The 17009-nt window shown below is 50.8% G+C and overlaps 2 protein-coding genes across 5 annotated transcripts in view; one reads left to right on the top strand and one right to left on the bottom strand.

Moving 5' to 3' along the window:
- The window catches only part of DNAH17 (dynein axonemal heavy chain 17), a 30594-nt gene extending 30096 nt beyond the window's left edge, over window positions 1–498 (top strand). For all 3 annotated transcript variants that reach the window (XM_065647511.1, XM_065647512.1, XM_065647514.1), the window contains one exon: window positions 222–498. In XM_065647511.1, the coding sequence (XP_065503583.1) occupies window positions 222–469 (248 nt within the window). In that variant the 3' untranslated portion in view covers window positions 470–498. The remainder of the gene's footprint in view (window positions 1–221) is intronic.
- PGS1 (phosphatidylglycerophosphate synthase 1) lies at window positions 109–17009 on the bottom strand. Of its 2 annotated transcripts, XM_065647521.1 has the most exons (10): window positions 16740–17009; window positions 12672–12861; window positions 11914–11991; window positions 10721–10820; window positions 9818–10007; window positions 9284–9462; window positions 7895–8419; window positions 3829–3977; window positions 1399–1541; window positions 109–403 (listed from the first exon to the last, which is right to left on the bottom strand). In XM_065647521.1, exons 1-9 carry the CDS (start codon window positions 16871–16873, stop codon window positions 1422–1424), a joined length of 1665 nt encoding a protein of 554 aa, XP_065503593.1. In that variant the 5' UTR covers window positions 16874–17009; the 3' UTR covers window positions 109–403; window positions 1399–1421. The 2 variants fall into 2 exon arrangements, with proteins under 2 accessions (XP_065503593.1, XP_065503592.1); XM_065647520.1 differs by lacking the exon at window positions 16740–17009 and having other exon boundaries at window positions 12672–13079.

Raw genomic sequence — 17009 nt, 5'->3', positions numbered from 1 at the left:
CGGGCAGGAGCGCAACCGGCCCAGCGCCCCTGCTGAAGGGACGAGCGAGGACAGGATTGATTGAGACAACCCACACATAGTAAGGCAGAACGCATCCACGAGTCACAGTGAGATGACAGAACATGTTACCCTAACGACTCCACAGCCCGGCCCCGACCCCTTCCCCGTCACAGCCCCAGCCCCGCGGGGCAGCGGGTGCTGAGGGTTTGGTGACATTGCAGGCGCTCGCTGGGACGTCCCCTCCGGTGCCATCGCAGACGCTCGACTGAAGGAGCTGACGCCCGTGATGCCCGTCATCTTCATCAGAGCCATCCCCGTGGACCGCCTGGACACCAAGAACACCTACGAATGTCCTGTCTACAAGACACGGATGCGAGGTCCCACCTACGTCTGGACCTTCAACCTGAAGACAAAAGAGAAAGCTGCTAAGTGGATCCTGGCCGGGGTTGCTCTGCTCTTACAGAGCTAAACTTAGACTATGGAAAACAGCAACTGCTTTTACTTTCAAAAAACCTCAGAGTTGTGTAATTTCAGACTAAGTTTGATTGTACCAGTACTATTTTAGCAAAGTATCAATAAAAGCATTTCTGGAACTGCTGTCACATGGAGATAACTGTTAGAGTCCATGAGTTTCTCGTGACAGATACTGGTTTTCAAGCGGTGGTTTCTGACAAGGTGCTGGTTGAGAGCCAGACCACCGAAGGAAGCCACAGGGAACAATTACACACAGCTACGTGGGCTCCTTTCCCCTTGCCGCTCTGACGCGTTCCCGCGCGGACACACGGGGCTGTCACAGACCCGGCCCCGCTCTGCCCCGTGTCCTGCACGGCCCGAGAACGTACAGCTGCAAACACATCACTCAAGTCTGGTTCTGTTTCTAAGTTATAGAATCTACATCAGCTGTAACACCTATTAGCATGATTAGATCTGCTCTGGCCACCAGACGAAAGCCAATGCTTGTCCTTTAGCATAAAATAATTCACTAAAATCCAAGCCCATTAAATTAGTTCTAAATTAGTTCTAAAATACAGCTGCACAAACAACATTTTAAATGTTTCCAACATTTTTTTATTAGCTGGTGAAGATAAACACAGTCCTTCTTCACAACACTCTGAAAGGGACATTTTAGAAATTGAAGGTTTATGTCTATGCACGGGAAATACCCTTGTACGGGTTCTCCTTCCTCAGCCCTTCCAGAAACTCCAGTAGATGAAATGCAATACAGACCTTGAGCAACGATTCCAGTCAGCGGCAAGTGCCCCCGAAGGAAAGAGCCTGTTTATAACCCACACCATCTGTGTTTCCATCATCTAGTTCTTCCATACGATAAAGAGCACTGCACTTATTCACTGCAGTCAGTGCGATATAAATGCCCCATAAGAATGGCAGAAAACTCACCCAAAGCAGCAACTTTTCTTCTTTCAAAAGAAATTCTTGATCAGAGGTGTTACCAGCTTCACCCACAGTTTCACATAACGATTTGGCTGCTCAAATGTTGCTGACGAGACCACACCTGAGCAGAGGTAAAGCTGCTCCTGCTCCTACACAGGGGAAGAAACACCACCTCTGTAAACCCCAAGTGTTACATTATAATTATATTAATTTTATATATATAGTCCCTTTAGAAAAGAGAATTCTCTTTTAAAACTGGCCATGGCCCCTGCCAAAGGATGCACCGTTTCCCCAGAAGCCTGAACACGAGTCTCATTCCATCACCCAGAGCGAGCAGGATCTGTCCTGCACCCCCCGTCACGGGACCCCTGGTGACCCAACTGCAAGAATTAGCAATTTAGACTCTACAAAGAGCAAAGGTAGGAGGTTTTGTCCTTTTGTGCCCCGCAGATGCGAGAGAGCTGAGCTTCAGTTTCAGGAAAATCCTAAATCCCTTGCTGTCATTGCCAGCAAAGGAAACCTGACCATAATCTCAAGAGACCGGCTTACGCAGCTCTTTCTAGACACGGCTCAGGCGCTGTGTTTCCAAATGAATATGCAGTCATGATTTCAAGTAAATTACCAGAAACACTCAGGCTTCTCCAGCATGTACACAATGCTGCCCGAGGAGGAAATGAACCATCACGATGATGACACACTCGCCTTGCACGTGAAAGCAGCTGTTTGACCAGAGGCTGAAGCGGGTTTCTTATCAAAGCCAGTCAGGTTCCCAGATTTGCAGGCAAACAAGGAGCAGACCATCTACTGTAAGTCTGCTCGTAATGTGTTTTTCATTAGCTAAGCCATCACAAACAACAGAAAATACTCCGCGCTGTTCAAACTCAGCGTGGAACAGGGAAGCAGGAACCAAGCATTGGAAAGTAACACCCAAAATCAACAACAGAAGGAATAAGTTTGTGTGCCAGATCAGTCTAGTCTTAGACACCCCGAACGCTCCCAGAGCCATCGCCAGCCCAGCTGTGCAGACCGAGCTCAGGTAGCACCAGGTACCGAACTGCAACTCAGGTCAGACACACGCACCGCTCCAGCTCCTCCCCAGATCTCACCACACATTTTTTAAATGGAACCGAATGTTACACAGGCACAGTGATTCCATGGCAGTGCGTCAGTAATGTATTAAGTCTTCTAAACAAAGATCGCAGAACAGTGAACAAACAGCCCATCTCAAAATCAGCTTCCAGAAACAGGGATGGTTCACAGCCCTTTAAATCAGATCAGCGCGGCGCTGCTTGAGAAAATTCCTTTGTCATATTTTCATTGATTCGCCCCTTCCATTAGAAACAAGTAGAGGCAAGATATGAATTGAAATATTCGAGCAACTCTTCCAGTAATAGAATTGGTTCTGATTAGATATACTGTGACTCATCCTGTGGAACAGCCCTGATGCAACAGGGCAATTCCCATTGATCTTGGAGACAACCTGCCTCCCTGTGCCAGGACTGGCCTTAATGGAACACGCTCTGAGATCCCCAAGTCACACACGGAGGCACCAAAAAATCTGCTTTGCATCAGAGAAAACACGAGAAATTACTTGGGACAACGTCAGTTCCAGCAGAGGATTCAGAATCAAGACAGCTGGAGAACCAGACAGGATTTAGAGAACAGCAAAAGTGCTGAGCAGTCCAAGCTGTCTAGCAAAGAGGAAAAAACAAACCAACACAACAAAACAAAAATAAGAAAAACCACAAACAAAAAACCCCAAACAAAACCAAAAACCAAAAACCAAACACACCTGGGACACTGAACATTAAACCACTGAAAAATGTTTGTGCCGAGATTATACAATGTCTTATTACTATTCATGATTGTAGTATGTCATATAACTTCATTGGAAATCCAACCAGCCCAGAAATCCTCTTATTGCAGAAATTACACCAAGATCCCCTGCCTTTGTTCACCTCCATGACCCAAAGCTACCTGAGAACATTTCTGTTCCTACAGAGGATTTCCCAAACACCCGAGAAGCAAAGTCCTCCCGAAGTCCAAGATGAGCGGTTCCCAGGGCCTGAGCTCCCGATCCCAGAGCACAGCGCGCCCTCGGCAACGCCCAGACATTGGGAATATGGCCCGAGAACGTGCTGCGGAGCAGGGAGCCGGCAGATCCTCCTGCAGTGGCTCAGCCTGAGCGCTCCCGATGCTCAAGTTCACCAGGGACACACGTTCCTTCCCGTCACGGCCTCTGTTTCCCAGAAACAGGCACTCGCAGCAGGCATCTCATCAATAGTCACTTAACTGACAGCTCCATGAGGCTTCCTATGCTCACAAAGGTTTTGAATTATTGTAGCTGTAGGTTTTTATTGCAACTGCGTCATCAGCATTCCCTGTGTGACTGAGAAGCACAACACTCACATTATCCCCCCATAATCAGCCACTTACCTGATGGAGCTGCTGCTGCAAAGCTTTATTTTCTGTCACTATTGCAATCTGAGCTTCCAAGTCACGATGAACGGATCGATATCCAAAATTAGGAGAGCCAATGAGCGTGAGGCAGGGAAGATCACTCCCTGCCAGGTACAGCCAGAGCCCTGCAGGAAAAGCAGGAGAAGGAAGCGTGGCAGACAAAGGAAACGAGCAGGGGAGCCTCAAACAACCGCTTTGCTTTGAAGAAATGAATTCAACATGTTAGATTACAGTACCCACAGAGTGTCAGGACACAAAGCAGGCTCCCTTGCAGACAGTCTAGCATGGCTTGTAAATCTGGGTACCCTTGCACAGCCTGTAGTGTCCCAAGCTGTGTGCTCTTAGCAGATGGGCTGCAGTGCCACCCTAGGGATGGGTTTTAACAATGTAAATACGCTGCACGGAGGGCCCCAAAGTAATCCAGAACGAGTCACTATCATTGAGTTAGAGGTTGTTTTGCACAACAGCTTATCTCAGCAACACTGAAAGAAGATGAACAGCTTTTCAGTCGAGGAAAACCTGCCCGAAGCAGGAGAGCGCTCGGCAGCCAGGCCAGGACCAGTCAGTCCCAGCTGCGCGGGGATCAACCCCTTTCCAGCGACACCAAGACGCATCTCCCTCCTCTGACGGGTGAGTTCACGTGAAATAAAGACTTGTAAGAGAAGCGCAGATCATTACACCCACTCACTCCCTGGGGAGCCACCCCAAAAAGCAATCGAACCCCCGCAGGACTCCATCCCCGCTCCCCCTGGCAGCAACAGGGCAAGTGTGACCCAGCCCGGGATGGAACCCCACGCTGTTCCCACACACACCACGGGGGCACGGCAGGGAGAACAGCTCGGGACGCCAGCGCAGAGCAGGACTACTGCCAAGGAGAGGCTGTACAGCCATTCTGTGTGTGTTTGCTCTGCACTTAGTGAGGCACAAGCGCTCAGAACAGCCCTGGGCTGATCCCTACTGCAAGTCACACAAAGACTACAACAAAGAAACCGTAGCAGAAAAACCACCTAGTCCTTAAAATAGAAGCAGGTTTCCTAACACAGCCCCAGAGCAGTTCCAAGAACGCCTTGAGTAAGAAGCTGCCGATTCACCACTGGTTCCTGTAACCTCCCCCCACCCCCACACCACACACCATGGTGACAGCTCCCGGTGACAGCTCCCGGCGCTGGCACTGCCCGGGCCTGGGGCAGCACCGGCTCCTCCGCAGGCTCACCCGGCGTGGGCCACAGTGCCAGCACAGGGGCTCTGGGAGCCGCGGAAAAGCATCCGAGCGGTGCAGAGATTCGGCAGGTTGTGCCACCAAAGCGGGTGGATGCTGAGCCGCCTGGTGCCATGGCACAGGCTGCCAGGAGCAGCCAGAGCCCTGCCCGGCCGCAAGGAACACAAGCAGCCCCACAGCCCCAGAGCCGCGACCGTGTCTGTGGCTTTAGGGCCACCTGGCAGGATCTGCTCACAGTGACTCACCTTTCCAGCAAGGGGAAGTGCAGTTTCCCGGCATCATTCAATAGCAGTAATGCAGGTTTATCTCGGGGCAAAGAGCCACCTGCCCGGCACTGTCACCCGACGCTTGCAGGGGAGGGACCCCAGGCAGCTGACACCAGCTGTACCTGCGTCACCCACACCAGACGCGCAGCAGACGGGGCTGTGTGCCCTGTCCCACCCAGGAAAGCCGCTCTCCTCGCAGAGGTCGCACGTCCCGCTCAGGTGCACTGGCTGTGCCGTGCTCTGCTGCAGCCACACTCACCTGGGCAGGCATAACCCTGCGGGAATACACACTGCAGGAAGCTGTGCATGGGGATACAACACTTTTTAAGGGGAGCTGGAAGGGTTCACAAACAGCAGCCACAGTGTTTGGTGTAAATGAGCTAGATCCCATAGGAGACCAAAGCGTGTCCTTCGCCTTGGCCCAAAAAGGAAGCACCAACGGGCACTATTTGCTGCTGGGGACCTCACATCCTCCTCCAGGAGCCAGACTCCGTGTGCAACTGCCCTTCAGCTGTCTCCAAGGTTTCCTCCTTTTCTCTCTTCTGCCCTGTCCTCTCTTTCACACACTGCATGACTCCTGCAGATGGAAACCAGGTGCATCAAACAAGTGCCAAAGGGCAGAGCGTGCCAGAGAAGGGAGCTACGAGCTAATCCTTCCAGCACTCCAAGGAGGAAACGGAAGCAGCGAACACCTCCAGCTGCCCTCCTGCCCAGCACAGGAGCTGCTGAACTCCAGCCTTGCATCCCTCTCTCAAAGGGAACACTGTACAGCAGGTAGAGCCCAAACACTTCCACGAGAAGGCACAGCCGGCCCAAAGAGGGACTGACTGCCACATGCACTCCGGCAGTTTGGAAAAGCAGCCCATGCCTTCCCAGCTCAGCCCTTGCCAAACCACAAAATCCCCCTCGGAGTCAGCAGTGCCCAGCAAGAGGAGGAACCTGTGACCCACAGATGGCTTGAGCATGAGCTTCCCGGCAGCCAGAGCACCCTGACCCCCCTGGCAGGCGCGTCCTCCAGGCTGCCCGCTCTGGCATACGGGTTTACTGCACCAGAGCTGCTGATCTCACAGCAGGAGAGACACAACCTCCTTTGAAAGGTTTGCAGTTTCAGCATGGAGGCAGCCCAGTGATGCTCGTGTATCTTCTCCAGTCAAGAGAGGCCTCCTCCCCTGCTCTGCCCACAGCTCTGCCCATCCAGTACAGTCCTGCAGGACGCCAGGCACACAGAGCCGTTCCCACAGCACCAAACCAACAACAGGAGAGCTGCAAACCGGCCAGAGCCGGGGGCTGCAGCCGTCCCGTGCTCAATCAGACGCGTGCTGCAGACAACAGGAACGGCCCTCAGCCCACAGCAGAGCTGGGAGCTAACGTGTTAGCCAGCGCCAGCTGGGGCATAGCTCCAGAGCACAGCTGTCCCCGGGGAGCAGTGAGCCACCGCAGGAAGGGACACGGTGACACAGGCAGAGCTCACACGAGATGCTGTGGAACACGGCAAAGATGGCTCAGCTCGGCCGAGGGCCATGCCTGACCATGACACCAAGTCATTTTGTAAGATGTTCCACTGGCAAACCTCTGTGAGGGAAGACTGTAAGAATCTGGATATTTATAGTGTGTCACATGCATAAGACTTCTAAAAAAAAGTCCTCAATTAAGTAACTTCCTAAGCTATTTGCATTATTAAAATCCACTACTGAGCAATCAGATATACTACTGTGTATAAAGTAGGAGAACAGAAGAGCCAAGGACCACACTTTCTGGAAGGAAAACTTAAGAGACACAACCAGCAACAACTAGCCAGGGAAAATATTAATGCTTTGGTCAAGGTGGCACTGGCCTTGTGAAAGTTGTACACAATCTATCAAGCAAGAAAGAATCTGGGATCTTCTACAGAAGACCACAGTGGCAGCTTAATTATTTTTGTTTATTAACTACATTTGTTAAGCAATATTCACTTCTCAGCAACTTCCCCTCCAGCTGCCTCCAGCTCCCAGAAGGCACACAGCGCAGTTAATCACTCTGTCGCACTTTCCCGTATGCCGTGAGCAGCAACCAGTACGAATTCCTCACCACACACCATCCCCACAAAGAGCTGCTGCCAAGAGAACAAGGTGCCCAGGAGCCCTGGGGAGTCACCGGGAGCTGCCCCCGCCGCAGCTCCCACGCTGGGGTCCCTGACAGCCATCGCTCCTTGTTGCTGAAACCAGCCAGAGAGACCAGAGAATCGACTGAATCAACTGTTACTGGGGCCATAAACACATCCAGACGCTTCCTCTTCTCTCACATCAAGTCTCACATCAAGACAGCACCTTACCACCACCCCAGACAGCACCTTACCACCACCCCAGGGACAACTCTCATATCATCTCTGGGACTCTGTTTGATCAGACAAGACACGACTTTGCATGGTTGTCCTGCCTGATCCAAACCTTCCAGGTTTACGCAAGCAAGACACCTGAACCTTGGATGAGAACTATGGAGGTTGTCTGGAACCCTCCCCTCGCTAGGTGCGCAAGCCCCAAAGCCTCTGCAAAGCCCTCCTGGGAAGCGGCCACCTTACCTTTGGCGTGGAAAGTCCAGCCAGCCCTGCAGTACTCCTGCAGCCGGACCCTCTCCTCCTGGTGAAGGCCACAGACCTCGCTGTAAAACTGGTGTTCGATGTAAACGTAGGCAGCAGGGATGGCCCCTGCCACCCCTTTGGCACCAAAGAAGCCATTCACCTCCGGCGAGGCCAGCAGGATGCGATACTCAGCCCTAGTGCCCAGGATCAGGTCCATGTAAGCTTGTGTCAGGTTGAAGTAGCCCGTGGTGAGGTATACCCTGGCATCCCGCTCAGCCTCTGTCAGCAGCGTCTCTGTGACCATCTCATCTATTTGAATCCCAAAAGGTTTCATTTGGATTAAGGGATAGATCCAGGTGTCGGGTTCTGGTTTCAGATCCCCAGAGCCTTGCTGGGATAACGAGGAGCTGCCTTGCTGGCTGCTGTGGAAAGTCTTTGCGTGAAGGAGCTCCTGGCGCGTCCTGGCAGAGTTGATCACCTCCATGACTCTGCGATTTGCTATCTCACAGTAAGCCACCTTGTCTCCTGCAGGGAAACCACGAGAGATCACATTTGAAACCTAGAGGTACAAGAGCTAAACATAACCTGTTCTGTAGCCGGAAAAACTACTGACAGGACACCAAGATCAGAACAAAAAGGAGCTAACACAAAGACCACTCAACTTCCTTCCCTAAGTCTCAAAACCAGGTATTTTTAGCAAAGCTACACTACAGAAGAAAAATATTCAGCTTTAAGAGCGGTAAGAAACTTGACTAGCAGCAGCTTGAAAAGTTCACTGAGAAATGAAAAGACCAGGGCAAAGCTAAAATGGTAACTAGGATGACCTGGAACATCCAGAATAAACCGCTGCCCACAGTCTAAGCGTACATGACACAGCAGCGCGCAAGGCCAGGACTAAACTTCGTGATGCGATCAGCCTGACAGCTCCTCTCTGCCCACTTCAACACTTGTTCTTGGTCTTCCTAATTCAATATTCATTTGATTCCCAGAATATACTCGACTACAAAATATTAATTACCAAAAAGAGCACTACATTCATGAAACTTGCAAAATATGCACACACACAACATCTGGAATTATAGACATTAGTTTCAAAAATAGAAAGAACCTATCAAGGTATTTAAGTTGTTGTTTAATGTCATAAGCAGCAGAATTATGAAGAGGTGCTGAGATAGTTACGGAGGAACTTTCAGCCCTTGCACTCTCTGCCAGATTAGCTGGTGACAATCATTGTGCTGGGAACACTGACAGATCCAGCCTCAAAACTCCAGCAATCTTGATTTTAGTAACGGATGGCACAAAAATGGGATACCCCACAGTCTGCAGACAATGGTCAGACACTCAGCAATTCCCAAATGGATGGGGTTCGAGTCAGACAACCCCTCCTACCTTGGTAGGGATGCACCATCCCCTCCATCATCTGGACTGTATCATCCCGCTGCAACTGCAGAGACACATCTCCAATCGCATCCACCAGCTCTGTGAAGAAGTCTGCAATCTCAGGAGAGTTCTGCAGGAGAACATAGCGGTCCTGGCGGTTGGTGAAGTACAGGTCACTCAGGTTTGCGCTAGGAGAGAAAAAGAAGAGTTGAGTTCCAGAACAGAGCACAGGCACATGATCCTGACCCCCAGCCCAGGCTACCGATCTCACTCTGCACAGAACTGGACCAACATACAAACTGGCCATTTCCTTTTGAATCATGAACAATCTTTCTTTTTTCCTTTTGAGAAAGACTTTCTCTTTCATATGAGAATCTCAAGTGGAAGAGCTACACTTGCTCCTCCATCTCAGAAGAGCATTGATATGATCACTACGGAAAGACCAGCTGGAAATAGTGGAGTTCAGACAGCACTGGTAGCATGCACACCTTGCAAAAGCTCAGCTAAATGAACCGTGTGAGGGCCCGAAGAGCCAGGACTCACCCGCTCAGGATCACGTTATCATCAAAGAGATAGACCTTGATGTGCTGCAGTCCAATGGTCTCATTAAAACGCTCTGGAATCAGGAGCCTGAGAAGCCCACGCAGGTTTGGGGTGTGGAAGAGGGACACACGGACCTGCTCGGGGAACCGCTGCAGCAGTGGAATCAGCATGGTTCGGGAATTCTTCCTGCCTTGGAGACAAGAGCAGTTTCAGACACAGATCACGCCAGTCGGCCGTCAGTCATGGCACAGATCACGGCACGGGTCACAGCACGTGTCACGGCACCGCGGCTCCTCACCTGGGAGCTGGTTACAGAACAAGCACCTGTCTCACCGGCTGGCACTCTATGTCTTTTCCTTTTTCTTTTTTGTAAATCACTTTCATTTGCACTATGTCAATATTGAAATGAACAGCCAGAACTGTAAGTTCTTTGATGAATGAGACTCAGGAACGGTCACTGAGCAGGTCTGACACCATTCGAGTTTAACCAAGCCACACCTAGCACTAGCAACAAATGCTACTAAGAGTCACCACGATGTTTTCTGGTTAAGTGTACTACTATTTCCAACAATTCCCACTATCCTTTAAAAATTAAAATATAAGAGGATGATGGACAATGGCAAATGCACTGACAAGTACACTAAGCAAGAAAGCACAAGTTGCACAGAGCACAGTTTGGCCCTTCTTGCTCCTACCACCTATTTTCAGAAGAAAAGCTGCTCAGCTTGAAGATTTTCTGGGAATAAGTAGTCACTGGTATACAAAAGGCCAGTTTTGAAAAGTACATGATTTTAGCAAGTAGGTCCAACTGGCCAAGACAGCCTCTTTCCGAAAAAAAAAAGAGTTTATCCAGCCCAGCTGTCAAATAAGCCTTTGAAGAAAGTGAAGCCTCACAATACCTACCCCGAGATCCCCTGGTGTAGTCCAGAAGAATGGAAACTCTGAGGCTGGACGGTCCTTTTGCTTGCAGGGATTTCTCCAGTGTTTCTTCTAAGCAATCCACCTGCAGAGAGATTACAGAAAGCTCGTTACATAAAGCAAGTAAAGCTTTATAAGGAGAGTGTTCAGCAGCCAGGAGGCCGGTGGCCATGGAAGTTTCCACACCCTCGTGTGAGTCTTTCCTACTCATGCAAAACCCAGCTGGGTCAGACTTGGCATCTGTCAGACTGGCATCCTACTCTATCAGCCTACAGCAACACAGGAAAGGGCGTCAATTTTACATACACACATTCTTCACTCCTCTGAACAGCAATTAATTTTAGCAGAAAAAGTCCCAACATCATTCCCGAATCACAGATTTGCATTACCACAGAGAAACCTCAGCAGAGTTCACAATTGATGCATAGACAGTTTTATTCCTCAGCTACAAGGCTGTTTGTCACATGCAAATTCACATCTTGTGTACGAGCCCAGACAAAGCCAGGCACAAAACCCTGTGCAGGGCTCTGTCCACCTTTACCCCGCTGTGGAATTTGCACTCTAACGTAAGAAACTGGCCAAGGTCAGGCTTCTCCCCAAAGGTTTTAGATAATGCTTTTGTTTCTAGAAGGAAGAACAGGAAACAGAAGAGGTAAACAACATGAAGCCAAACTGACCTCTGTCTCAAATGCAGAGAGCTCGCGCTGCATCTGTATAGTGTGCTTGGCGGACAGAACACAGCACTACATACATACAGCTTTAATCATGTTCAAAAAACAGAGCCAGAAAAAAACACATTACCCGTGACCGCAGTTCTGCAAAAGCCCTTAGAACACTGTGCCAGGAAGCTCTAACAGTCTGAAGGATCCAGGCTCACTATCCCACGAAAACGTTCAGTGGTTCCGTGGCTCTGTACTATGCTTCAAACAGAAACTCTGTGCGCCCCTCTTCCAAATTCCTCCCTCACCCCACATATAAGCACACAAATGCAGCCAGGAACCCTGAGAAAACTCTCACGGAGAGCACAAAAGGTACGCAAAGTGGATCCTTAAATGAAGGTTTTAAGGACATTACAAGCTCACACACATCTCTGGTACCTGCAGGAACAGGACACTTTTTGCAAAGACAGACATTTCCTTCCTGCATTCACTGCCTCCCCAGCCCCTTCCCACACTCACCAGCTCCTGCTCCAGGAGCCCTGTCCCCAGGTACAGTGAAGCCATCACCACTCGCTGTTTGGCTGATTTTATCTGCACCTGGGAGCAGCAGAAAATAAATTCAGTGTCATCCTCAGTCTCTGTGATATCCAGTGATCCAGACCACAGAAGAGCTGCGGTTCCCGAGGACAATCACTGTAGCCACATCACGGTATTGTCTCCCTTGCCGTGTAGAAGGAAAGGCACAAGGATAACACACTGACAGGGAAGATGAAAACACACAGGTCTTTACAGAGCACCAGCAGCACCATCGACCCAAACCTCAAGGAAGAAATCAATGCTTTCTGGAAAATCAAGGAACACGTTCCCTGCAGCTGAACTATTACACACAAGGGCAGTCACCAGGCAGCGGCTGCAGCACTGGACTGTACCCGTACTGGGACTGCACCAGTACCAGCAAGCCCAGCTTTCACTCCACAACCCCTTTAATCCTCCGTGTCCCATCCTATGAACAGCTAAACACAAAACTGTGACCTCTTCGGATGGCTGGGGCTGGAACTGCTCCCCTAGAGGCAGAACCTCCCTCCTCAGCCCTCTTCTACACTCAGCTGGACAAAGCTGGTCTGACCTGATCTAGCACTGACAAAACCCTGCTTCAAGTAGAAACCTGGCCTAGTGACCTGCAGGTGCTCCTTCCTAACACCTTCTCTAGGATTCTCCAAACCACTGCAGCTCCCAGCCCCCAAAACCATTCCCACAACGTGGAACTCGCAACTCACCTTCAAGAGTTCATAGAATTCAGTCGGGGATGAAAGCACCTTGACGTGTGAGCTGGAGATCCCAAACTCTGGAACCAGGTTCCTGATCCACTGGAACCTGTGTGCCCCTTTTGGACAAAGGGAGCAGGGTGGGGCTGTGACCACCGGGACAGGAGGGGCGAGCAGTGGGGCTAGAAGGAGCCATGATGATCTGTGAAAAGAAAGATGGAGAAATTCTGTCTGATGGAGCCTTTGCTTCCCACAAACAAGCTCCAGGCAGGTAAGGAAAGAGCTGCAACCAGGGCCAATACATTGTAAGGATTCACAACAGCAAGAATGTTTTTTTCTTTCCATAATCCCAGCTGAGTCATCAAAACCGAATCTAGAAATAGAACAAGAAGAAGGTGGGAGAACAGATCTTGACATCATCAGTTCCTTCCCTAACTGGCAGGGGAGATGGGCGGAAACAACTCTGCTGTCAGAGCAGGAGCGCGGGAATCGGGCTGGAAGCTGAAGAACCTGAGGATATGAACGTCCCAACACCCTCAGATCAGATGTCTGGTGGTGCCACCGCAGTACCAGCCACCCCGTCATCGGTCACTTCTGCATCGTCTTTGTCACACACGTCAGTGTGCCCACGGCCAACAGTCTCCTTCATGTCCACCTTAGCTCTCGGCTGGGCTAGAGAGTCATTGTTTCAATTTCAGATAAAGACGTTCTAAAAATCATGGTACTCTAAAAGCTCCTTAACAGAAAAATGCTTCAACCACTCAAACTTGTAAAAAAAAAAAAAAAGGAGACCAAGATGCAAAGCACAAGTTCTATCAAAAGCAATGAAGTCACATCACCAGAGCGATCAATCAAGTGTGTCTCAACAGGTACAAGCCAAGAACCATGGCTGAGAAAGGAGGGAACCCTGTGCACCGACGGCACTTGTGTTCTGCACAAGCACCACCAGAGAGTCAAGACTTCTCTTGCAAACTTCAAAGGAACTGTAGGGAAACAGCAGGAAGCTCATTCTTTAAAAAGAAATTTCAGAACAAATCTAATTCATTTGAAGTCACTTCGGGAAGAAACCAGCTTATTGCTAACGGTCACGCTTGGGGGAGTGACAAGAAACGAACGGCATCTTGTCTTCTCTGGGGGCTTCCTGTGTGTGGAGTCATCGGCTCACACAGAACCCCTGGTAGGAGTTTGTCCACATGACAAAACCACATTTCAGCACAATTAGCAGCAGCAACTCCCATGAGATCCAGGAATCGACGAGCAAGAGACTGAACTGATCCCCAAACCTGCCTGGAAACACCCTGCTCTGCAGACCCCACTGGCAGAGTGGGGCCAGTGGCCAGGACAGCACCGAGGCAGTGCAGCCCAAACTGCAGGAACGCTGGTCCCGCAGGAATGCTGGTCCCTTGGCTGGTCCCTTGGGAACGCGGGTCCCTTGGCCGGTCCCGCAGGAACACAGGTCCCTCGGCCACCACCTGGATCCGTCCTGAGGGGCTCTGCCCCACCACAGGCCCAGAAGAAACACCACTGTGAGCTTTACCAGAATTCATTACGAGCAACTTTTAGGTTTTACCACAATCCAAAGCCCAAATGACCAGAGATTCCAGGAAGATGATTTCACTCATTTGCTTCACGATAAAACACTGGATCTTCACAAGGTTTCCAAACACTCTTATGCAGAAGCCAGTTTGCAGTTGCGCTTCCTGGAAAATCTACCAGTTTGTCACTGACTATTCATCGCAACAGAAACATGAGTCAATCTGTGCAAGAATTCCTAGGATGGTGGTTTTCAACAGATCCTGGGGACCAGGCTCAGACTCGACACCCAGAAGTTGGACAGATTACCAACAGAGGCTGTTAAAAACCACAGAAATATACCACAGAAGATGTTAAACAAGAAAAAAAAAAAAAGAAAGAAAATCAAAGCAAAAAAGAAACAGAAGAAATATGGTTTTTCGAGCACATTCTGGTCAACCTTGACAGAGCCTGAGCAGGACCTTTGCTGGACTCTGCACTGGGAGCAGAGACCCTGGTGACACCCCGGGGAGCGCAGCTAAAGAGCGAGGATGACCGAGCCGCGGAAGTTCAGAGGAGCACCCAAAAATACTTTGTTTTTAAAAAAAAGAGAACGCATGGCTTGCAGAACAATAACAAAGTCAGAGCTATAGCCTGGCCCCACAGATTGCAAATTACATTCTCTGAAATTATTCCCACTGAGGTAACAGTGGCAAATTTTATGATAGCAATTAATCAGCAAGGGGAGATAAATATTTTCCTTATCATTCCATTGGTCAGTCCTGGCCAATTATCCTGCCAGAAGCCAGAACAGCAGCTGAGAAGCCACTTTCCAGACACGTGATTCCAAGAAGCCGTTTTCTAGCAAGGAGCACGAAACCCACGCGTCCAGCAGCATCCATGCTGCCTGCAGCCGCACACCGGCCAGGGTGCGCGGGGGCTCCCAGGTCGCCCTTCCCAGCGCTGCCATGGCAGGAGATCGATCTGCGGCACCAGCGCCGTTTGGTCGGAGCCTTCAGATCAATCCTATGTGTGTATCATGTATCGATATCCGCTAATTCTATACTCTGGATTTTTTACTACCTATGCGACTTAGAGTATACCTGCACTGGTTGACTTTTTTAATCCAATACTGACATTTTAGAACGTATTTAGTATTGAGAGCCTCAGGCTTTTATAATTATCAAATAAATCAGTATTTTGCTCCAGCCAACAGTAACAATGGCACAGCATCGCCTACTGAAGCGGCAGCTTCTACCCACCAGTGACTGAAAATAGCTCAAGCAACCACCCAAGTACAATGCGATCCTTTCAACTGTCCGCACATGACACTCAGAAACCATGTAACATTATGAAGAAATCATCAAAATTCCACACTTTGACAAAGCAGCTTTCAGAGAAACAGACAATGGGGCGGGGGAAGCCCTTCCCATGTAATGCACATCATCAAGTTCACCGGAAAGAGAAAACAGAACTAAAAGGAACCATCTCAAGTCTTTTCGGCATAAAAAGTTGCCCCTAAATAGAAATGAGGGATTTTTTGTGTGTGATCTATTTTTAAAAATTGTGGTCTTGGTACACTAACTCATGATGGAGCCGAAACACTCTTATTCACTACAAAACCTCATCTGCAGAACCAGAAGCGAAGTGAAACTGCAGCATCCAGGGCCGTCCTTTCACCCACGCAAATGTCACCACAAGGGGATCTACACGCTCCTCGTCTTTGAATTCAGTTGTCTCTTTCCAGGGCTCAGTCTAGTAATTTACCTACACTAAAAACACTGATGAAACCAAAAGAGAAGTTTGAAAATCATTTCCTTGGCTTAACCAGGCACATGCAGCAGAACAGGGGCTCACGCAGGGCTGAGACAGCAGCAGCACATCTGCTGTCCGGGGACAAGGAGAGTGACGATGTGCAGTGACAGGAGATGCCACCCCTGCAAACATCAGCTGAGCTCATACAGAAGATGGTATCAGGCACCGTCCTAATTAACAAACACACAGGATCCTTCCAGTGCTCTCTGACCCAGCACAGTGCAAAGCGATGCCTAAAGACCAAGGGAAAAGACCTTTTTTTAAAGACTCTTTCGAAGCATTTTGTTTGATCACTTCTGAACAGGAGCTGGCTCTAGAGAAAGAGAATCATCTCCGGTTTTTAATGGTACGGGATTGGCATGAATTGTACTGCTGGTCGCACAGCCCCACAAAAGGAGCAGCGTCAGCAAAGCCAAGGCCGGGGCAGGAGCGGCGCCTCCCGCCTCACCCGGCACAGGCAGCACCGACACTGGTTGTCGCCCCTTTTCTGAGGGGGGTCGGGGGGACCTCACCTGCCAGGGACACCCCCAGCCCGACGGGCTGTGCCGAACACCCAAAGTCCGGCCAGGGCCGCTCCGAAGGCCGAGCAGCGCTGGCGAGAGCCGAGCTGGGCAGCTGTCCCCGGCTGTTCCCGGCCTTCCCGGATAACGCGAGACCGACACCGCAGGCGGCTCGACACCGGCAACCGGAGCAGGAGCAGAGCCCGCGGCGCCGGGAGGGCCCGGCTGGGCTCGGCTCGGCGCGGCTCCTTACCTGCGGGCGCGGCGGTCGCGGCCGCGGGCCAGGCGGTCGGAGAGGCGGCCGAGCAGCGCGGCCAGGCCCAGGCGGCCCCGCGGCAGCCAAGCCGACAGCCGCCGCCACAGCGCCGCGCCCCCCGCCGCCGCCATCTGCCCCGCGCCTTCCGCTTCCGGCCGCTGCCATGGCGACGCGCCCGCCCCGCGCTTCCGTTTCCGGGCCGGCGCGGGCCGCGCGCGTCCCTGCCCTGGCTCGGTGCCGCCGGCGGCTCCCGCGGCCCGGCCCGGC

This window comes from Caloenas nicobarica, chromosome 18 (genome assembly GCF_036013445.1).
Source record: "Caloenas nicobarica isolate bCalNic1 chromosome 18, bCalNic1.hap1, whole genome shotgun sequence".
Taxonomy (NCBI): Eukaryota; Metazoa; Chordata; class Aves; order Columbiformes; family Columbidae; genus Caloenas; species Caloenas nicobarica.
This window is presented reverse-complemented; position numbering and strand designations above follow the sequence as displayed.

Bases quoted from the DNA above. Each gene is read 5' to 3' on its own strand.
- PGS1 (XM_065647520.1), bottom strand. From the start codon at position 13,079: ATGATGTCAAGATCTGTTCTCCCACCTTCTTCTTGTTCTATTTCTAGA. The intron at 8,420-9,283 runs GTAGGAGGGGTT...GTTTCCCTGCAG, and splicing joins GATGGTGCATCCCTACCAAG to GAGACAAGGTGGCTTACTGT. The intron at 1,542-3,828 runs GTAAGTGGCTGA...TCCCCTGTGTAG, and splicing joins TGCAGCAGCAGCTCCATCAG to GAGCAGGAGCAGCTTTACCT.